This window comes from Plecotus auritus (assembly GCF_963455305.1).
Source record: "Plecotus auritus genome assembly, chromosome: 6".
NCBI classification, from domain to species: domain Eukaryota; kingdom Metazoa; phylum Chordata; class Mammalia; order Chiroptera; family Vespertilionidae; genus Plecotus; species Plecotus auritus.
Window position 1 is genome coordinate 156798088 of NC_137773.1, and position 23075 is coordinate 156821162.

At 37.8% G+C, this 23075-nt stretch overlaps 2 protein-coding genes across 2 annotated transcripts in view; both read right to left on the bottom strand.

Annotated features, from left to right (window-relative positions):
• Positions 1-2351: 2351 nt before the first annotated feature.
• LOC308250295 (prothymosin alpha-like) overlaps positions 2352-23075 on the bottom strand; it is a 154333-nt gene continuing 133609 nt past the window's right edge. The window contains exon 2 of the mRNA XM_080672753.1: positions 2352-4097. Within this exon, the coding sequence (XP_080528879.1) occupies positions 3402-3644 (243 nt within the window). The 5' untranslated portion in view covers positions 3645-4097 and the 3' untranslated portion in view covers positions 2352-3401. The remainder of the gene's footprint in view (positions 4098-23075) is intronic.
• SGO1 (shugoshin 1) lies at positions 7978-22498 on the bottom strand. Its single transcript, XM_080672752.1, has 8 exons — positions 22324-22498; positions 19897-20045; positions 19619-19815; positions 15770-15846; positions 13789-13847; positions 11573-12388; positions 9257-9446; positions 7978-9036 (listed from the first exon to the last, which is right to left on the bottom strand). The coding sequence occupies exons 2-8, from the start codon at positions 20036-20038 to the stop codon at positions 8928-8930; spliced, it is 1590 nt and encodes a 529-aa protein (XP_080528878.1). The 5' UTR covers positions 20039-20045; positions 22324-22498; the 3' UTR covers positions 7978-8927.

Below are 23075 nucleotides of genomic sequence, written 5' to 3' on the forward strand. Positions count from 1 at the left end.
CTCAAATCTGGTGGTGTGTTTTCTTCTTCTAGCAGATTGATTTTAACAGGGAAAAAGCGATCTGGTTGATGACCAAGGATTGTATCCTTCATTCTTAGTTCTTAAGCATTTTGTGAAGATGTTTAGAAGCATTGCATTTGTGGGAAGTTTCATGAAAATCTCCAGCCCATTAGTGAGAGCTTTTCAGGAGGAAGGACCCTTACTGTACCTGTGTCTCTTGAGTTGTCCACTGCATTCTGCCCACCATCACTCATTAAACAAGGAAAAACACAACCCAGCGAAAGAAGACTGTTAGTGGTTTAGAAATAAAACATTTCCCCCAGCTCTTCTACTTTGCATCAGTGAAACAGATGAATGAGCGGAGAGATACAAATACAGCTGATTTTTACGTTTCTCCCATATGAGCTTCTGTTACAAAAAATGCTGACTGTAGGAAATAACGCTATGTCCTGTTGGGGTATATGAGGATCTACCAAGGAGCACCCCTTTTCCCTTCTGAATTCTGAAATGAGAAGTCAAGAGCATAGGCATATATGATTGCCAGAATATCTTTATTAATAATAAACTGTATGTTGGGGAATATAGCTTATGTATCAGGATATTGGACTTTCTGATAGTGAACCCTAGGAAGAGAGAGATACTTAGAATGCCCACAATGAAATAAATGCCTCAACTTTAAGAAACACCTTGACTGGCATCTAGATTTCTAATGAAGAGTGATGTCACAAGTATCTTGGACTGGCTTTAGAGGGCAGCTACTTTGTACCGAAGCACTGTTTAGTATCTTGTAGAAGTTTATTTTCTGGGTGGACATTCTTATAAAGTATCGCCAACAGCTCTGCACCACTACCAACTTCCCCCTCCAAGGGCATGGCCTTTATCATTAAGCCCAGTACACGGCCAAGAGCAATGGTACTGTCTGAAGGCAGAACAATTCCGAAGAGGCGCAGGTGAGGGAGGAACAGAACAACCCAGCCCAGTTCCTCACTCTGGCTCACCAGTTAGGTAAGACCCTCCTGAGGAGGAATGAATGAGGAGCAGAGGAAGCCAGGGGATGAAGGATGTCCTTCTACAGCAGTGGTTCTCAACCTTTCTAATGCCGCGGCCCTTTTATACAGTGCCTCATGTTGTGGTGACCCCAACCATAAAATTATTATTATTATTATTTTTTAATATATATTTTATTGATTTTTTTACAGACAGGAAGGGAGAGGGATAGAGAGTTAGAAACATCGATGAGAGAGAAACATCGATCAGCTGCCTCCTGCACACTCCCCACTGGGAATGTGCCCGCAACCAAGTTACGTGCCCTTGACCGGAATCGAACCTGGGACCCTTTAGCCCGCAGGCCGACGCTCTATCCACTGAGCCAAACCGGCTAGGGCCATAAAATTATTTTCGTTGCTACTTCATAACTGTAATTTTGCTACTGTTATGAATCATAATGTAAATATCTGTGTTTTCCGATGGTCTTAGGCTCTACAGCAGCGGTTCTCAACCTGTGGGTCGCCTAAGACCATGGGAAAACAGATATTTACATTACGATTCATTAACAGTAGCAAAATTACAGTTACGAAGTAGCAACGTAAATAATTTTATGGTTGGGGGTCACCACCACATGAGGAACTGTATTAAAGGGTCGCGACATTAGAAAGGTTGAGAACCACTGTTCTACAGGAAAGGAAACGTCTGCAATGGAGGTAAGTTTCTCTCTCACCCCACCCCATATATTCAGAGTTAAAAATCGCTCTAATTTTTTTGATTATTCAATACACAATTAAAAACTGGTTGTATTCATTAGAAGAAAGTAGTGAAAAGAAGACTTTGAGGTCTTCATATTACCTGGAAGCAAAATTTGTAATTAAGCAGCCTAAAAAGTAGAAATAGGATCAGACTGAGGTACTATGGGCAGGTTAATAATGTGTTATCCATCCCCTTTAAGCTGATACTCTTCAGACCAACCCTCAGTGTTTATTTGAGTCTAAGAACTGCACAAGGAAGGGTTACTAGTGGCAGCCTTGGGCATTCTCCATAATGTTCTGAGCTGTTCTGCTCTGCCCCTTAACTAGCATTCTCCTTTTAGCAAAGTAAAAACCCCAAAGAAAAGAGGGCGGCTACTCTGGAATATCAAAAGTCATAATGGCAAGAGGTAGTAATTAAGTTGGCTTCTCCCCCACAACCCCCAGCATATTGAAACATTTTTTAGATTTCTTGACTATTTAAACATTTTTTTTCCCCCTGGCAGAAAAAGGTGAGGGTGGTGGTTGGTGGCAGGGACTGAAATCAATGGCTCTACTTGAGTCTTAAGGCTCTTGGTGGTGTAGTGCTATTTACCTTCTCCTTTGGGTGTATCACTGCTGTTAGTACAAGTTAAAATGGAGATTGGCAGAGCATAAATAGTGTTAGTAATGTCACAGGTAAAGAGATGAAAAACGAACTTAAAGAGAAAAAAAAAGCAAGCAGGAGGTTTTCATTTATATTTGGAGAAACTGCTTTAAGAAAGTAAACAGAAGGTGCTGAGGAGGTGAGAACACTGCATCATGAAAAGTCCATTGCATTTTATGGATATTTATGCCTTAGATTCTTCATGGGGGCATCTTTTTGTTTTGTGAAAAAAGGAAGTTGTAACAGTGACAAAGCTGGAGATTTTTTTTGTTTTGTTAGAACAACTCAGCAAAATAAAATTCCCGTTTATTGTGGACAACATTGTTTCACACATACATCAAACAGGCAAAAAAAAAAAAAATAAACAGCAATTTCATAGACAAAAAGGAAAAAAGAAACCTTTTTATCTTTGGCCTTTTTAACCATCTCATACAAACCAACTACTTATAGTACAGCCAAGTACATACACAAAGTTACTGGAATGCTCGGAATAAGATTGTTTTTTTGTTGTTGTTTTGCTTTTTTTACAAGGTTTTTTTTCTCCTTTGAGATTATAATGAACATGATCACACCACAAGTAAAGTCAGAAGTAGGACGAGAATGCTCCAAAGGCTGGTTTGGTCATCCCAAGATCATTAAAAATGGCTGACCCCTAACAATATGTACAAAACTATAAAATGTAAATAAAGTACAAATTTTCCTTTTTAAAGTACTTTTAAGAAAAAAAGCAGGGCCTTGGAAGTTTTGGTTCTTTTTTCTCCCGTTGCAAATTCACGTGGTTTTGGTTGGGTGGTGAAGAGCGCATGTCACCTGCAGGTGGCGCTGCCCGAGGTGGGTGGGTGGGCAGGTGAGCGGGAGTCTCGGTTCGAAGGTGACCACGTTTAGATTCTGAGACGGGAAGTGGAGGGTGACTAGGTCACAGAGGCTTTAACTTTTCCTTTTTTTGCTGTCTAGTCATCCCCACCGGTCTTCCACTTCTTGGTGTCAACATCGTCATCCTCATCATCTTCAGCTTCTCATTTGCCTGTAGCTGCCTCAGCCTCCTCCTCTTCCTCACCATCACCTTCCACTTCCTCCTCCTCTCCTCCTTCCTCTTCTTCATCTACTTCATTGTCAGCCTCCTGCTCCCCATTTTCCTCATTAGCATTTCCATTCGCAGGTGCATCTCTTCCATTCTCTGCCTCCTCCACAACTTCCTTCTTCTCCTCTAAGTCCTTGGTGATGATCTCGGAGCTGGTGTCCACGGCCGTGTCTGACATGGTGGGGCACACGGTGATCCTATGCAGAGGATTTTTTTTTAAAAAAGCGAGAGTTGGAGGACTCTGGCGAAGAAGCTGCTGGAGTCCATGGTGGAGGTGGTTGCAGCGAGTGGAGAGGAAGCCACAGGAACAATGCAAAGATGGCTTTTCAGAGTAGCCAGTGGGGCTGGAGATTTTCTTTGGGTTTATTAAAGAGCAGTATAATTTCAACAGAGCAGAGAAAAGCAAGGAAAACAAGTTAACTTTCCTGCTCCCTCTTATTATTGGGAAGTCCAATATGATCTTGTCAGTTTAAAAAGATGAGAAACAACATGTGTAATTTGTGTGTGTGATTTTAATCTGAGCTAAACCAAAGGTTGCCAGTTATAGTTTATCTAGGTTTAAAGTTCTTTAAAAGAAATCCCTTGGACAACTTGGAAGCTAAGGACCTTCTTAAAATAATGCACATGTTCACTTACGTGCACTTTTTCATTACATGTTACCCTGGTTCTTGGACTCTTCCTAAAATTCATTTGTTCTCTGTTAATCTCCCATTTTCTACAGTTAATAGATGGACATTAATTTATGCTTTAAAATCTATAAGGACAGAGATCTGCCTTTTTGTGCAATAGGCTGTCCAACAACAGAATAGGCAAAGGCTATAAGAAAGTCCTTGGGTTTGGTTGCTGTTGCTGTTTCAGAGTTGGATAGAGTACACACTTGGTTTATAATAAATTTGTGATCAAGCTCTAACTTAAATCTTTTTTCCACAGACTGCTTTTAAGTAAGTGTGCCAGCACTGCTCCTCTATTTTTAACAATTTTAAGATACTAGAGGCCCGGTGCATGAAAATTCATGCACTGGAGGTGGGGGTCCCTCAGCCCAGCCTGCCTCCTTTCACAGTCTGGGAGCCCACAGGGGCAGGAGGTGACCCAGGGATCAGGGGAAGGCAATGCCCCATCACACCTCTGCTGCTGTTACTGCTGGCAGCGCAAGCTTTGGCCAGCCCTGGTTACCTGAGCCTCAGGCGGCCCTGGGTGATGGGCAGCCGCCATCTGAGGCTTGCCTTCGTCTTGGGCCAGCCCTGGGGGGTTGAGGGGACTGGGTGCCGCCATCTTGTGGCTGTGGGTGCCGCCATCTTTGAGGGCGGGCAGTCAATTTGCATATTCTCTCCTTATTGGCTGTGGGTGCAACCATCTTTGCGATGGTGTGAGGGTCAATTAGCATATTCCCTCTTTATTAGATGGGATACACAGCAAGACAGGTATACATAAGAGAAAAATTGACCAATAAAAACTGATCCAGATCTGAATGAGATAATAGAATTAGCAGACAAGGAAATTAAAACAGCATTTATAAATGCTGTTTTTTATATCCTTAAGTATGCTCAAGGATATAAAAAAGGCATGAGTATAATGTGGAGGAAAACAGAAAATACAGTGTGGCAAAAGTAGGTTTACAGTTGTGAGTACATGAAACACTGTATCCTTATATTATCTATTTGCATTATAACTATAAGCCTACTTTTGCCCACCCCATATATTAAAAAGAACCAAATGGGAGTTTCCAGAGGTGAAAAATTTACTGGATGGGATCAATAGGAGATTTGACATAGCAGAAGGAAACATAAGTAAACGATATGGCAATAGTACCTATCCAGAATGCATAGAGGTAAAGACAAAAAGTCACAGCAAATTTAGAAAATATCTTTCATTAAATGAAGGTGAAAATAATATATTAGCATTTGTGGGATACAGCTTATACAGTGCTTAAGGTGAAACTTATATCATTAAAATACTCATTAAAATAACAGATGTCTGAATTCAGCCTACCTTAAAAAAGTAGAAAAACAGCAAATTAAACCCAAAGTAGAAGGAAGAATATGAAGGAGTACAAATCAATGAAACAGGAAATGAATGAACAGAAAGACAACTCACTGTAATTACCAGTTCTTTAAAATAGATAAACTTCTAGTTAGGCTTATCAAGAAAAAAGAGAAAGCACGAATTACCAATATCAGGAATGAGAGAAGATATAACTAGAGCTCTTGTATACAAGATATTAAAAGGATAAGGGAATAAACAACATGCCAACTCATTTGATAGATGAAATGAGTAATACCTTATGTGATAGATTAGCAAAACTGACTAAAGAAGAAATACAAAACCTAAACATCCCCATATTAAACTAAATTTATAATGAAAAACCTTTTTTCAAACAAAACTCAAAGCACAAATGGCTTCACTAATTTGTTGAATATTTAAGGAAAAAGTATTATCCTTCACAAACACAGAAAATAGGTTATTTTTCAGAAAACATTTTATGAGGCTAGTATAGTAATCTAAATACCCTAAATCTAAAGCCAGAAAAAAATATTACAAGAAAATTATAAACCAATAACTGGAGTAATCCATGTAAATAAAGACAAAGAATGATGTCTAGAATATATAAAGAAACTCTAGAAAAAGATGTTCTAGAATCTAGTAGAAAAGTGGGCCAAAGATATAAGCAATTCATAGGAAGAATGAGAATGACCAATTAACACATGAATTCTCACAAAATAAAATCTTTTAAGTAATTAAAACAAACCATTTCACACTTAGTAGACTGGCTAATTTTTTAATGTTCAATAACACCAAGTGATAGTGATGGGGAAACTGGAAACTTAAACTGCTATTAGGAGAGTGATACACTTCTGGTGTCAGGAGAATGGGTACAACCACTTTAGAGAGCAGTGCCACTTCTAGATATCAACTCCATGGAAACTTACACGTGTACAAGGATGTAGAACATTCACTGAAGCAATAATGTGTAGTAATGAAAAAGTGGAAGCCAATTATATCTCAAAAGAAGAATGTCTGATTTATTTATATAACAAAATACTGTACAACAATGAAAATAACCTACATTTGCCAACATGGATAAATCTCACACACACAGTTGAGTTACAAGTCAGTTGCAAAGAGGTATATACAATATAACATTCATGTAAAATGTTAAAACAATCCTTAACAGTCTATGGATAAACACTACAGCAAGAATGCAGAAATAGTAAAAGAACAAAAACACCAAATTTAGAATAATGATTTTGAAGATGAAGGGAAAGATCAGAACTAGATCAGAAAATGTCAACAGAGAAAGATCAAAGTAAAGGCAGTAAATATCTAGAGCAGGAGTTGGCAAACTTCCTTGGTAAAGGGCTGGAAAATAAATATTTTAGGTTGCAGGCCAAAAAGGTGTAATCAAAGATTTTATGTACTTTATTGGGGTTCAAATTTAGTGTTTTTATCACCAAAATCAATAGCCAGGATTTCATTTTTTTCCCAACCATTTAAAAAGACATTTTTTAGCTTGCAGATCATACAAAAGCAGGCGGAGGGCTGTATTTGGTCCAAAGGCTATCGTTTGCCCACTGCTGGCCCAGAGCAGCATTGCCCTATAGAACTTTCTGTGGTGATGGAAACCTTCTGTTTGCTTTGTCCCCAATAACTGGCTACTGAGCATTTGAAATGTGGCTACTATGACTGAAAAATTAAATTTTAAATTGGATTTAATCTTAATTACATTAAGACAGCCATTCAGGAGTTTTTATGAATTTAAAGAACAGGTGTAAGGGGACTAGTTGAACAAACAAAGGGGTGGGGGAAGAGACTGTGATAGGAAAGTAGGACATACAAGTCAGTGAGCACTGGTATTTGAGAACAGGGACACTAATTTAAAAGTAGAAGGAAGCACATGGCTTTAGAGGTCAGAAATAAAAGAATTTTGGCTGATGAAAAGGATTTGGGAGTGCCTGATACAGAATGCAGAGAGGTATGGAGATAGTCAAGAAAATTGGAGGTCAGGATTGGAAGAATCCTCCACTACAATAGAATTTGTTGATCCACAATGAAAAGTTGAGAGAAATGTTGAGTATGGTGGGGGAGCTAAGAATTTCATGGTAGAGGCTACAGAAAAAAACCAAAGTGGGAAGAGAAGTGTCCAAGAAGGATGAGAACAGTGAAGCTAGAAAGTAAGATGACCACATGCATACTCTTTGATATTTAAAGAAGAAAAACAGCCCTAGCCGGTTTGGCTCAGTGGATAGAACGTGAGCCCTTGGACTGGGTTCGATTCTGGTCAAGGGAACGTACTTCAGTTGCAGGCTTGATCGCCGGCCCTGGTCAGGGCACATACAGGAGGCAACCAATTGATGTGTCTCTCTCACATCGATATTTCGCTGTCTCTCCCTCTCCCTTCCACTCTCTCTAAAAATCAATAGAAAAATATCCTCGGGTGAGGATTAACCCCATCCTTCCCCCTCCCCCCAAAAAGAAAAAAAACTTACAAAAAAGAAAAATACAAACACTATATTAGACAAATTTTATTGCTCTTTAAAAATCTATAATCTACAATACTTTAAAGTTTAAAGAGGTATATACAAGCAGTGGCTTCAAACTTTCAGAACTGAACTAATTTCCTCTCATTGGTTAATCAAAAATACAAACAAATCCTTGGCATTCAGACATTTAACATCTGAGTTGACTAAATAAGTAACTATCCTGAAAGTCCATGACATAATAATTTGTGATTTTGTTGAGGTATCACTTTGAACAATATATACCCAGAGCTTAGCTTGGGGTTCAATTAGTTACTTAACTAGTCCCTCACTCTAATATCAATTTTCTCCAAAGCCATGTACTTCTTTCTATTTTTAAATTAATGTCATGAGCTCATGCATATTTTATCTGAAATTAAATACAACAACGGTATAAAGGAGACACAAACAATAGAGTATACCCTACTGTGAATATCAAGAATTTATTTTATTCAATTATTATATAAGGAGTTTCAAAAGATCCTCAGCCTGTTTTCAAAAGTCATTCTAGTAATCCCCACTAAAGGTAAAACTAAAAAGGCCAGAAGTTTATAATTACAATATCTTATTTGAATAATCATTATTAATTCCCAAAATGTTGGCATAAGATACATTTTTGACTAAAATTACGGGTGTTAGGCAGTATAAGAAATCTAACTATAATAGTGCTTCAGTCCAGTTATTTATATTTAAAATAAAAAAATAAACCAAATCTATTAAAGGCTTAAGAAAAAAGATCACATTTGAAGTACAGGTTTTAAAAAACATTTGTGATCTAGAGTCCCATCAAGAGAATATTCTATGGCACAGTCCACCCCACTTGTGTGCTATCTTACAGATTCTCTCTTGGAGCAACAGAAAGGGCTGCGGGATGAATTTATTTATTTTTTCTATTCTCTTTGGGATGTATTTAAACCACATCCAACAAATGCTTCACTGTATTTGCTTCATACTTTTTTTTTTTTTTTGGAACTGCGTCTGGAATCCTTTTTTTGCTTAAAAACAGGCGAATTCAAGAAACACAAATCTGTAAAAGGGTCTCCTCTTCTTAGTTTCCTATAAAGATTAAAAAGAGCTCTTTAGCAACCCAATTCTAACTTACTCTTCAGGATAAAGTTACTGTAAAATAGGCCAGTGTTAACATTCCAATTTCAGTTTTTTAATCAAAATTTTATATATCAAGTAAGATTCACTCGTGTACAAAGCTCCATTACCTTATTCCCCCCGTCCCCCAACTGTATCATTAAAAGTGAGTTCCCACACATTAAATACTTACGAAGCAAGTGTGGGTTCCTTATAGTTCACACTGACTGTGCACCTACGCTTAGGCAGAGACCCTACAGGGCTTTCTTTCTTCTGTTGTGGAGAAAGAGAAAGTTTTCTCATTTTCACTTCAGTATACAAGGGGACATTGGTGATATCCTTCAGGCTAAAATGAGGTGATTGGTGAGTTTCAGGTATTGCACCTACAAAAACAACTTTTACTGAATGTGAGTCCAAAAAACCCAACAAAACAAAACACACACACACACACACACACACACACACACACACACACACGAAATAAAATTGTATGCAGTTACATATCTGAAATATATACAGAATCCAGCATTTTATAATACAGATTTTTAAACCTGTTTATCAGGTTTTCATCCCAGATGACATAAAAATGCTAAGTATTACAGATGTGAAGAATTGATATGATAGTTTACTAAAAGTTAAAATTCTTGAAAATTAACTATGGAATTTCATTTTAGTCACACCTTGCTCTTTAGAGTCATCAAGGCCTCTATCTCTTTCAGTGCCAAAGCTTATTATCAATTGGCTTCCTATATTCTTATTAAGCCACTTAAACTCATTCTCAAGTAAACGAGAACTCGAAATCATAGCCTCTGTGTAAACCAGGAGAAATGGAGTTTCCTCTAGTAAAGCTAGTAGGTTAAAAAGTTACACAGTGTTTTTCCTAACATAAGTACCCAAATTATTCTACTTTGGAACTATATATTGGGGGACAGATACCCAGCACACAGCAAAACAAACTATCTCTTCAAATAGCTTTAAAAAGCAAATCATTTCCCAAGAAAGACTAACTACATTGTGACTGTAAAATGACTTTATACTTAGTAACCCTGTTCTCCAGGGTTATCTGGGTTTCAAATATTCTTTTTTTGTCCCCACATGAGCATACTGTACTATAGTAATTATTCTAATTTTCAGTTTGGAAAATATGGTTAAGTAAAAACATCAGATCAACTGTTATATTCTGGAAAGTTTAATGTATACACAAATCTCCCAGGGAACTTTTTTAAAAGATGTAGATTCTGATTCAAGATTAAGGAGTATCGCCTGAAATTCTGCAATTTTAAGAAATTTCCAGGTAACCCTCATGCTGAAGGTCCAGGGAACACACCCTGAGTAACACTATTTAGAATATACATGTTTTCTTTTAAAAACTTAGGGAAATTTTCAAATGTACACAAAGATGGAGACAATAGTATAATGAAGCAACAGTTACCCAGCTTCAATAATTACCAACATTTTCTAGCATCATTATACCATATTTTAAAAAAACATATTCATATGCTATCCCACCTAACTGGTTGGCCTTGGAAAGTCATTGAACTCTTTTAGGCTTTGGTTTCTTTACAAACAAATAAGCATGATTACACCTTTACTTCACAGAGTTGTTCTTAGGATCAAATTTGAGAATGATAAAACCTGACTGTGTATGTTATTTTTTCCAAACTTACAAAAATTCCCAGATGAGAATCTTTGTGGGTAGGTGCAGGCTATATCCTCAACCTCTGAATCATGCTGACTTTTGATCTAACAAAATCAAGATCTTCTAAGCCAGTTTTAAGATATCTTATAAGTATCTTACAAAAGAATACTAAGCCTGTCAATTGAGGAAAGAGTTTTTTGGTCTTATTAGGCCATATTCACTCACGAGAAATTTATTTAAAATCATAGTTCCTGTCAAACTGAATATAAAGCAAAGCCACTAAAATGACAGGTCACTGGATTTAAGTTGATTTCATTTTCAAGGGGTGTTTCAGGTGAGTTTATGAAAGATATTTTAATTCAACCTAATTCCACAATAAGTTTTTCCTTGCCTTGAAAAGCTTCATTTACTAAAAGTAAAAATGCTTCCTCCACAACAAGAAGTACTTGTTCTTTTAATTTAAAAATTTTTTTATTGAATTTATTGAGGTGACATTGGTTAATAAAATTATACAGGTTTCAAATGTATAATTTTATGATACATCATCTGTATATTATATTGGGTTGTTCACCATCCAAAGTCAAGTCTCCTTTGGTCACCATTTATTCCCTATTTTACCCTCTTCTACTCCTCCCCCATATTTGTTCTTAAAGAGGACCTAAATTACCTTAAAGCAGTTCAGAGCAATATTACTGTGATTTCCACCCCTAGACCCTTCATTATTTGATCAGACTGTTATTTCTCCCAATGAGACAGATGGCAAGTCTCTAACCTCCCCAGAGAAACAGATGGTAAGTATAGTATGTAAGCATTAGGAGTGATCATTTATCATAAACATTAAAAATGCAGGCAAACAAGTAGATCACTTACTGGTAGGAGTTTTTGTTGGCTGAGAACTCTCCATCTCTTTTTCATCCCTACATCTTAGTGCTCTTTTAGATGGAGGCCTGGTGACTGGGCTACTATCTGATTGGCTGGTGAGACTTGGACTGTCCTTGCAAGTGGGCAAATAGAGGTCATCAGAATCATCTTCTGAACTACTTGATTCATAGCTGCTCTCTTCGGATACATTGGTATCTTCTTCTCTTTTAGAATCATCGCTCATTTTTTGTCGGAAAGGAGTAGGATGAACACCTTCTTCCAAATTAAAATTGTAAGCATCATTGGAAGTGATAAAATCATCCACCTTTTTTTTGGAAACAGGTTTTTTATTTTTACATATGCTTCCTTTATACTTATATACATATTTTGATTTTCTCCTTCTATTAGCTTTTCTTTTTTCTCCTCTTTTTCTTCTTTGTGCATCTCTATGCTTATTTTTAGTTTGCTCAGATTTATACTCTAAAATATTTTCTTTTGTTTTAGCAGATCCTCCAGGGTGAGTCAGCTCTGGTGATATGTTAATTTGATCCTTGTTCCATTGACAAATATTTTGTTCTACATTTTCAGGTATGTGCAGGTTTACTAGTGGGTCTGCAAATCTAATTGTTTCCAGTCCAGACGACTGCTCTGACATATGACTGACTTCAAATTTATCCAAGGTGTTGAATTGGCATAAATTGTTAAAATGTTTCTTTAAATTGCGACGGAGTGATACAGTTCTGGGTAAGATATTATCAGTAGATGTATCTTCACCTGAATCCAAATCAAATCCCAGCCTGTCTTGAGGAATAGTAGGTAGTTGCTCTGAGAATTTAAAAACAATTTAAAAAGGATCTTAGAATTCAAAGTTAAAAATGGAATAAGTGAAGTCATTCTGTAGTTTCTCCACATTTACTATCTATAATAATAAAAACATAATATGCTAATTAGACCAGACAACCGAATGATCTTCTGGACAAAGCTGGGGCTGCAAGGGCCAAGCCCCTTGCATGAATTTCGTACAAAGGGCCTTTAATCCTATATAATAAAGAGGTAATATGCAAATCGACCGTCATGCCCTCACAATATGGCGGCCTACGACCAGGCCGGCAGGGGGGTTATTGAGGGATGACCAAATGACTGAATAAGCAGGCTGCATGGGTTGACCAGGCCACCGGGGTAGGGGGGTGGCGACAGTTAGGGGTAACCAGAAAAGCAGGCAGGTGAGTGATTAGGAGCCAGCAGTCCAGGATTGTGAGAGGGATGTCCGACTGCCGGTTTATGGCCATGCTCTAAATCAGCAGTCAGACATCCCCCGAGGGGTCCTGGATTGGAGAGGGTGCAGGCTGGGCTGAGGGGACCCGCCCCCATGCACGAATTTTGTGCACCGGGCTTCTAATAAGTAAATAAAAATGTAGAGAACTTAATATTACCATCCATTTATTTGGCAGTGATCAATTGATAGCTTATATCTCACCTGTGGAAGAATCTTAAATAATCTTCAAAAATATTCTAACTTGGAGTTTTATGTGCCCCTCATTTAAAGAATAACTAGTAGTTTAAATGTATCTATGTGTATAGGATTGAGAGAAAAGGAATCTCATATTCCAGAGTAGGACAAATACACCAAGAAAGTGAAAACTAAGTTATTATTTGAAAAATGAGAAAAATTGGAATAACTGGAAAGCCTTTCAGGTAGGAAATATAATCTGTATTTTAAAGTGGGAAAATTTAGAGCTGCTTTTTCAAATGCTTTCCCTTCTTCAGAGTTTAGTTCAGTATAGCATAGGGACACATTGATTTAAAAGTAGAAAGAAGGGCATGGCTTTGGAGGTTAGCTTTGAGTTTAAAGCTTGATTCTGACCATCTGGGTTACTTCTTTAAGTCTATATAATATGGGACTGAGTGTACCTATATTGCAAGGTTGTTGTGAGGGTTAATTGAGACAATATATGTAAAATGCCTAACACAGATCTTAACATGTTGTCAGGTTCAGGAAATTGCAGCCATAGTTATAGCTAAGGTTTCTAATTACAGATTTGGCAAAATAAATGGATATATTTTAAAACTTTGTAAAATAAATAGATATGCTTTAAGCAGAAGAATATCAGGTGAAAAGATTAAAAAGTTAAAAAGGAAAATTAGAGAAATTTAATTATGTTACTTTTTCTCAAAGACCTCATCTTATCCTTCACATCATATTTTCAGATTTTCACTTGAATTACCTTCTATTTGGAATGATTCCCCTTGTTCTGGAAGGTGATCTTCCTGAAGAGGAGCTTGCCTTAGAAGTACCATTGAAAAATAGAAATTTAATTAACAATTATGAAATAAAAATAAATTTAAGATTTTCTGGAAATTAAAATATTATATTTTCTTTAGTATTATTTCATAATTGCATTCTAAGTCAGTACATCTATTTTATATCAAAGGAAACCAAACAACATTTGTACTGATTACATGGAGGCTGATTTGTTATGACTGAAATTCAATTCTTACTGGATTAACTAACATATCAAATTGGACAGTTCTTCCTTAAAACATAACTCATAATTTCATTTAACTGGAGAAACAGCCAATCAGAATTGACTTATAAAATATACCAAAGAAATGCGATTTGATTACTCAACTCTTTAGGAGCCTGCTTTATCATTAGCTGAGTTTTTTGGTAGTACCGGCTTTTATGATGCTTAACTACTGATTACTCTGAAGTTAACAATGTTCATTTAAAACAAAAAGTCTTGTCCCTCTTTGGTGCATGGAAAAATAATTTTCTTTATGTTCTAATACTATTACTGGTTGTTTCATTTTAATTATAACTTTGTTTTTTATTTACTGTAGAGAATTTTTACACCTCTAGACATCAAAATTTAAATACAGGTTTAGGCAACAGAGTCATGGTAACAAACTAGTAGCAATTTAAAAAATCTTAAATTATCTTATTTAAGATAATCTTAAATTATCTCATTTTACTTTTGCCCATTACATGAATATTTTGTCAGATGTTAAAGTTCAGCAGTTTTAGAATTATTAAAATTAATATGGGGATAGAAATCATATTAGTGATGATCTCTATGGGGACTGGGGCACAGACTCAAAAGGGATATGAGGAAATAAATGGCTTATGGCAGTAGTTCCCACTTGAGGACAATTATGACCCCCTAGGTGATGTTTGGCAATGTCTGTAGACATTTTTGGTTCTCATAACTAGGGGAGAGGAATGCTACTGGCATTTAGTGGGTAGAGGCCAAGAATGTTGCTAAATACCTCGGAATGCTTAGGACAGCTCTCTAAAACAAAGAATGACCTGGTCCAAATGTCAATAGTGTTAAGACTGAGAAACTCCAGGCTGGAGTTATGGCCAAGCTCTATATCTTTTTTCTTTTTTCAATCCTCACCCGAGGATATTTTTCCATTGATTTTTAGAGAGAGTGGAAGAGAGGGAAGACAGAGAGAAATATCGATGTGAGAGAAACACATCGATTGGTTGCCTCCTGCATGAGCCCCAACCAGTGCCTCGGCCAGGGAGGAGCCTGCAACAAAGGTACATGCCCTTGACTGGAATCGAACCTGGGACACTTCGGTCCACAGGCCGACACTCTATCCACTGAGCCAAACCGGCTAGGGCTATATCTTAATTGAGATTTTGGTTTGACTATACACTAGTCAAACTCATTGAACTGTATAATTACCAACTGTGCATTTTACTGTAATTATATCTCAATAATTCATAAACAAACAAATAAAGTATACTTGATCCAAGAGAAGGGCAAGAGGGTACATGGGATCTGATTGTATTTAGGAATAAGTTGGTTTAGCAAGGCAATGTGACAGTGGTATTAAATATGTTTTATTATATTACTTTTCTAAAACAGACTTATCTGTAGTACTAGCAAAATACCATCATTTGAATAACCAATTCTTCTTAGAATAAAAACTTGGCATAAGAAAAATACAACTGAAGGTAATAATTTAAAAATTCTAGAAAAGCTTCGTATTCTTAGACATCAAAAAAGTAACTCTAAGAAAGATTTGGTTTGGCTATTTATAGCAGAATTTTAACATATCAACTTTTCTTTAACTATATGCTCAGTAGAGAGAACATGAGGCTCAAAATAGGGCTCAATATGATGCAAATTTCCTTCCATAAATGGATCACAGAATTACATCTCTTTTGATATCAATAACAATGAATTTGATACTAACGGTAAATCCTTCACAAATAAATCCCCAGAGTTGTTGTCATCATTGGAGTTCATTTCAGAAGAACTTACTTCATGGTTCTGTGAATGTATTAAAAGAAAGAAAACATTAGTAAAACTGAAATATTCATCACAAAGCATTAATTTATTAAAAAATAAACACTTATTGTCCTAGCTGGTTTGGCTCAGTGGATAGAGCGTCAGCCTGCGAACTGAAGGGTCCCAGGTTTGATTCTGGTCAGCACATGCCCTGCCTGCGGGCTCCATCCCTAGTGGGGGGTGTGCAGGAGGCAGCCCATCAATGATTCTCTCATTGATGTTTCTATCTCTCTCTCCCTCTCCCTTCCTCTCTGAAATCAATAAAAATATATTTAAAAAAATAACAACAAACACTTGTTGATAGTCTGTCATGGTGCCAGGCTCTGTTCTAGAAAATGGGTCTAAACACTTTTTTAGTTCCACCCTCTTAAAACTTACATTCTAGTGTAGGGAAAAATTTTTAAAAAGACAGATATATAAATAATTTCAGTGTGTTAAATGCTACAAAGGAAATAGTGAAGTGACAGAGAGTAATTGAGGTGGAGGGCTCTTTTAGATAGGGTGACTTTCATCTGAAATCTGAAGAATGCAAAGGAGCCAGCCATGGAAAGAGCAGAGGGAGGAGAAAGCCATGGAAACAGCAAATACAAAGGTCATGATATATAAAAAAACCTGTGTGTTTAGAAAAAAGCCATTGTAGCTGGGACACAGTCCCTGAGAAGAAAAGTAGATGTACATGCAGAGGCCAAACAATGTAGGGCTCCGAGAGCCATGAGTTTAAATTTTAGTCCATGTGTGAGAAGAAGTCAGTTAAATATTAAGCAGGGAAGTACAATGACCCAAGTTTTAAAAAGATCAGTTTGACCCTAGTTGGTTTGGCTCAGTGGTAGGGCATTGGCCAGAGGACTGAAGGGTTTCAGGTTCAATTCCAGTTAAGGGCATGTACCTAGGTTGCAGGCTCGATCCCAGGCCCTGGTCAGGGCATTCTCTCACATCGATGTTTCTCTCTCTCTCCCTCCCTTCCTCTCTCTAAAAATCAATGGAAACATATTCTCGAGTGAGGATTAACAACAACAACAAAAAGATCAGCCTGGCCACTGTGTGAAACATGGATTGAAATGGGTCAGGAGTTAGGAAGTCATCGTAGTAAACGAAACAAGACGTGATATTAGCTAGGACTGGAATTCTGTGGCTATGGAGGTAAAGCCAAGTGGAAGGTTTTGAGTTGAACAAATGGGGGAAGGTTGTTTTATTGGGATGCGTGACTTACGGAGGGAGGTAGAAGTACACAGTATCTTTGGTAGGGTGGGAAATAAAGAGTTACGTTTCCTATAAAATATGTTTGAAATCCTTCATAAATATTTAAGTGGCTATGTTAAATAGTTGTGCTGTGTATGTGTAGGTCTTGAGCTACAAATTTGGAAGTTATTAGCAGATAGGCAGTATTTAAAGCTATGGGAGTAGTAAGATGGGTCGAGGTCAATTGACATTTAGAAGAAGCCAGTAAAAGAGACTGACATGGAACAGTTAGAAAAGTAGAAAGAAAACTAGGAGAATATGATGGTAAGAAAGCTAAGAGATCAAAGCATTTCTAGCAAAGTGTAATCCCTGTTTGTATGTTACTTCAAGGTCAAGAAGAAAAAGTGACTTAATTTGGCAACATGGAGGTTTTAGTAACCTTGACACAGTGACAATAGAATGACATGGAAAAATGCCAGATAAGAGTGAGTTCAAAAGTGAATGGAAGCAGCATTCATTGGTTGCTTCTTTTATGTGCCCTGACCAGGGATGTAACCCAAAACCTTGGTGCATTGGGATGACGCTCTAACCAACTAATTACCCAACCAATGCATAAATACATGGAACAACAAATTGATGTTTTTCTCTCTCCCTAAAAAAAAATAAATAAATAAAAATGGCTAAGATCACTTAAAAAAAAAGGAAATGGAAGCCGAGGAAATGAAGACAGTAAGTGCTCCGTTCTCTTTGGAAAAGTTCTGTTGTGAATGGAAGTAGAAAAATAAGCAGATAGAGATGAGATCAGGAGGCTTCATTTATTTTCTTTTCCTTTGAACATAAGAGATTCCAAGGCACATTTGTATGATAGTTAGAATGATTCAGCAGAGAAGGAGAGAAATGTTGGAAGAGAGTGCAAACTTTCAGGAGTAAAGTCCTAGGGGAGATGAGAAGAAGAGAACTAATGCACAAGGGGAGGACTTGGACTCTGCTGGGAGCAGTGACACTTGTCACTGAAACAGGAGGGAACATGAGAATAGATACAGGCAGATTTGTAGACTTGTATCGGAAGATGAGAGTTCCAGTCTGATACCTTAGAAGTCATTCTAATTCAGCCAGTTGTTTTTTAAAATTTGATGCACATATAATATGCTAATGTTATAATGAATAGGTTAAAACTGTTTATCAGAGACAAAACTAGAAATTTAATCCTGTTAAAAGTTTTAAAGTTATTATCAATATACTTAATGTTTTAAACCAGTTGATTACTGGATAAATAAGAATATTTACCTACAGTGATAAAATTCAAAAACAAATTATTAAAAAGATCCATTATAAAATGTAGGGAACAAAAGGCTATTAGAAATTAATTTCTGGTTAATTAAAGCATCTTCTTAAAGCATTTTAAGCTTCTCCATCATTTTTAAAAGGAGTTGCTAAGCATGGAGGCACGAGTGTAGAGTGATGGTTGAGAACGAGTGACATATGCAGCTAATAAATGGCAGAAAACAAACTCTGATGTTGTAAATGCTAAGAACACTTTCACCCAGCAACTAACAGTATGTTTTAATAAATTGTGCCTATCTCATGGATACTTATTTTACACTATTCTGTGTGATTTTTTCAAAAACTTTGGAAAGGGAAGAGGAAGATTCAAATGTCATTGAAGAATTTTCTTCCTCACTATTTGACAGAACAAGGAAAAGAAAAAAATTAGAAAAGATTGCATTTTTGAAGGAAAAATTTTCAATTAAATAACCCAACCCTCACATAAAGGTAAATAAGTCATATTTTATCTTTATAGAGAAAATTCTCTACTACACTGGGTAGGAATATAATATACACATACATTCTATATATCACGCATAGAAAAAATGTGGAATCACCTTAGTTTCAGAGAAGAACTCTTTCACTGACTCCTGTCAACAGAGAGGTGACTTTAATTCCTTTCTCAGGTCCATATCCCTATTCTAATCACTATGGTCTGGCTTTCTTCTCTGGTCTCCTGTTAACACAACTGTCTTCACTGGCACAGCAAACAAACTGCCACCAGGGAAGAAAGTAAATTGTTTGTTAACACCAGACACTCAACACTGCTTTTCTCTTTCTCTGTCCCACCCATTTCCCTGGCTGTGGCTTCTGGGAAAAAGAAGAAACTTGGCTCATCATTACTCTTCTCAGGATTAACCTTCAATGAGACACAAAGAATATTCTAAACCAATGTCTGTTATATTCTGGCTGGTCCTTTTATATAACCTTGGACACAAATAGAATCCCATTAAAAATGTGGAAAGAAAAATGTTCAGGATATTTCTTGTTTGGAAATTAATGAATAATCTTCTTTATTTAGCCAACTAGTAGGTAAAAATGATTCTCTAGAAGCATATAAACACTCCCCACCCCCAAATTAACATAGTTTTTATAAAACCCCACTAGATGTAGCAAAACTACATAGAAAAGCTAAGATTTATAGTACTGATTCACAGTAATTAATTTAAATAGCATAAGTGATTTAAACTACTAATTCATAGCTTTACCATTTTTTCCCTAAAAGATTCAGCCTTTGTAATGAAAATACCTGAGCAGGTTCTTCTGTTTGTTGTGAAGTAAGTTTTTCTTTCAATGCATATAACTGATATGTGAGGAAGTAACATTCTTTTCTCAGCTGTAGGATGATGTCTTGGGCTTCTCTCACTTTGGATTTTTCATTTTCCAAAGCTAAAACTAACATCTTGTTGTTGTCTTGGTAGTTTTTTAGCAGTGTAGAAGTGTTGGCTAAAAGAGGATAAATTTTTTTTATTAGTTATTAAGTTTAAACTTAAAAAGTGATGCAAAAGAACAGCATGAAAAGCTTACTGATTATTTGGCACGGTGCAACTATAAAAGACTTTCGTTTGCCAATCTCTGCCAAGTTTTTGTTCCTTTTCTCTTTCATTCGTTTCTTTATTTCTTCAAGACTATCTTGAAAGGACTTTTTGAGGTTCCTTTCCTTGGCCATCTTCTGCCTAGGAATTTAAAACAATAAAAAATATTTCACTTTAAAAATATATTATCATCAAATATAAAGCAAGCTTGAAAGCAGAGGCTAATTCATAAAGAAAGATTAAACAGAGAGTAACTGAAGAATTAGCTCAAAGTACATAGCTAACCTGGTAATAACCTGGATTTTGCAGCTTTTTACATCTTGTTGACATTTTTGGCATATTATCCTCTCCGAGTACTTTATAGGGAAGGTTTAATAAATATGGATTTCCAACCCAAAGACTGTAATATGCCACTTATTTATTCTTTAACAAATACTCATTGGGGGCTTACCATATAGTAGGCACTATAGGAAATGCTTAATATTTTTTATATATATATATTTAAATATATTTTATTGATTTTTTACAGAGAGGAAGAGAGAGGGATAGTTAGAAACATCGATGAGAGAGAAACATCAATTAGCTGCTTCCTGCACACCTCCTACTGGGGATGTGCCTGCAACCAAGGTACATGTCCTTGACCGGAATTGAACCTGGGACCCTTCAGTCCGAAGGCCGATGCTCTATCCACTGAGCCAAACCGGTTAGGGCTTAATATTATATTTTGATGTCATTATTATTTATGTCTCCTACAGGCAATACCTATGACCAACTTTTAGTGGTTACTAGGCTTACAGCATTAGATGAGAGGCAATCATATATCTGGGCTTTGTTTTCCAGTTTTTCTCTATTATTTATCAGATTTGGTCACTTAGTTCTTTCTCTTCCACATCCTTTTAACTCAGTATTACTTTAGACATTCACACACTCTCACTAAAGTCAAAGTGATCTTCTGAGGTTTAAACTATGCAGCACTATATACAATTTTAATAGGCTATTATAACAATGATAGAGCTAGAACCAGCAGGAACTGGTGCACAGAAACATGTCAGTGTCCTCAAAGTTTTCTAAAACTCAGGCCTGCTAATTCCCAGTACATCCTGAATATAGCAAACCAGAAATTAGCAAAACATGCGTTGACAGTGGAATATGCTATTGAGTATATTAATACATAAGTGTACTTAATGAGGCAAACAGGCTTCAGTATTCTGCTACTAAGCTTGTCACACTACTTCCCATGAACATCTTTTACCTTAGATTGCACTTGTGCAGATCTTAAAATTGCAAAAAAAAATAGTTCTTTCCTACAACAATCTATGCAAACAATTTCACTACAAAGGCTACCTTCATCTCCTTAGTCAAATCTACTCCTGAAACTTACGTTTTCTGGAGGATTTTTCACCAGGCCTTACTTATTTTCTCCTTTGCAGTGTCTGGGGTCTTAGGTGTAGATTTTGTAGATCTCACTTAAATATTTCCTTTCTGCCGACATCAATAAAATATACACTGGCATGTCCCCAGTAGAGAAAGCACAACTATTTTATGAAGAAGCCCTTATGTTAAGTGGGTTGTATAACATGTGGTACCACAATGTAGTTTTCGAAGTTGGAAGTGGAGATGTTTGATTACAGATTAAGTAATCGACCAAGTTAGTTTAGTTAAGGTATTTTAAAAACCAAGTGTTATCTTACCCCGCCCCCCCCGAAAAAAAAACTGTTATCAAATTTAGTCACCTTAAAATCATAAAACATTGCCGTGTCGGTTTTATTTCCTGTCTAGGCTGATGATGGCACTAGCAGGGAGTGTGGTGGAGAGAATGAATGAAAACAGGTCACAGCGCGGGATGACAGCCGCGATCTGTGTTGGTAAGGGATCTGGATTCAAAAGAACGCAGAATATTTGATCTGCGTCACAATTCCTCCATCATTCCTGCCGCCGAGGCACCAGGCAGGACGGCGGGACACTTGTCAGGCCGGCTTCTCCGGGGGAACCGGCCAAGCAAAAGCACAAAACACAGCTGCCCGGCTCTGTGCTTTATGCTGAGCCTGGCTTTTAACGACTGTACATATTTTATTTACACATCACTTAATTCACACAATTCTACAGGACAGGAGGTTCCGACCCCATTTATTTCACAGAAGAGGAAACTGGATCATCGGGAAGCGTGGGTCGGGTGGCAAGACAAAGGCACCCGGTTAGTCCGACTCCACAGCCTCCGTTTTTGGACACCGAACTTAGAACGACAGAGAGAACCAGCGAGGAGAGGAATAGCGGTCACGACGCCTCTGATCCACATCCGAACGTCGTGCGGCCTCCTCTTTCTCCGAGGCGCTTCAGGAAAGCCAGCGGGCAGGGGGTGGGCGCGCTGCCGGAAAAGGGCCAGGAGACCCGCCTCCCACAGGTACGCCCGCAGCCGTACCTTGGCCGCCACTTCTGCCGCGTCTGTCTTCCTCCTCACATCCCAAGGCTCCGCGACCGTATCCGGCAGAGTGTCCACCGAGTTCCCGGACCGCCAGCCCCGTCTCCCGTCACCCGCCGACTACCGCAACCACATTCGAAATTCGCATCCGCTCTCACCCATTGGCTGGCTGGGTGGCGGTCACGTGAGGCGGCGGCGCATTCACCGACGCAGGCAGAGCCCCGCCCCTCCGGGCGTCCCCACGTGACGCACTGTCGTCAAGCATGCACATCCGGGCACCCACCGTCCCAGTCCCGGGAGGGCGGAGCTGGCTGTCAGGCTGTCGACCTGCCGGCACTTTTCTGCTCTGAGTTGTTGGCTTCTGGGGTGGAGCCGCTCCCAGACCTTTGAAGGGTGGGTATTTCAGGGTTCAGAAGCTTCCTGTTTTAACTTTAGTTGTGCAGTGTCCCATCTTCGAGGTTGTGCTCTAGGGTTCCCTCTTGTGAGAAGAATCTCCTTGTTTGGTTGCCCGCCCAAGCAGTCGAACTGCTGCACGGAGGCAACTTTTAGGGAGAACAATAGGGAGCACATTTTGGATTCACAGGATATTACTGGGGAAGTTGCAGATACCTGAAATATTCAGCTGCGGGTTCTTTCTCTGTACCCGGCTACCTGTGGCTCTTTAATCGGCAGGAAATGGCACCAGCATCCGTCCAGTTACCCACCGGGGAGTCTGGGGAATCTTTCTGATTGATTGATTCTTTATTCTCCCT

Bases quoted from the DNA above. Each gene is read 5' to 3' on its own strand.
- SGO1 (XM_080672752.1), bottom strand. From the start codon at position 20,038: ATGGCCAAGGAAAGGAACCTCAAAAAGTCCTTTCAAGATAGTCTTGAA. The intron at 12,389-13,788 runs GTAATTCAAGTG...TTAAATTCTCAG, and splicing joins GGAATCATTCCAAATAGAAG to AGCAACTACCTACTATTCCT. The intron at 9,037-9,256 runs GTAAGTATTTAA...TAATCTTTATAG, and splicing joins AAGGAACCCACACTTGCTTC to GAAACTAAGAAGAGGAGACC.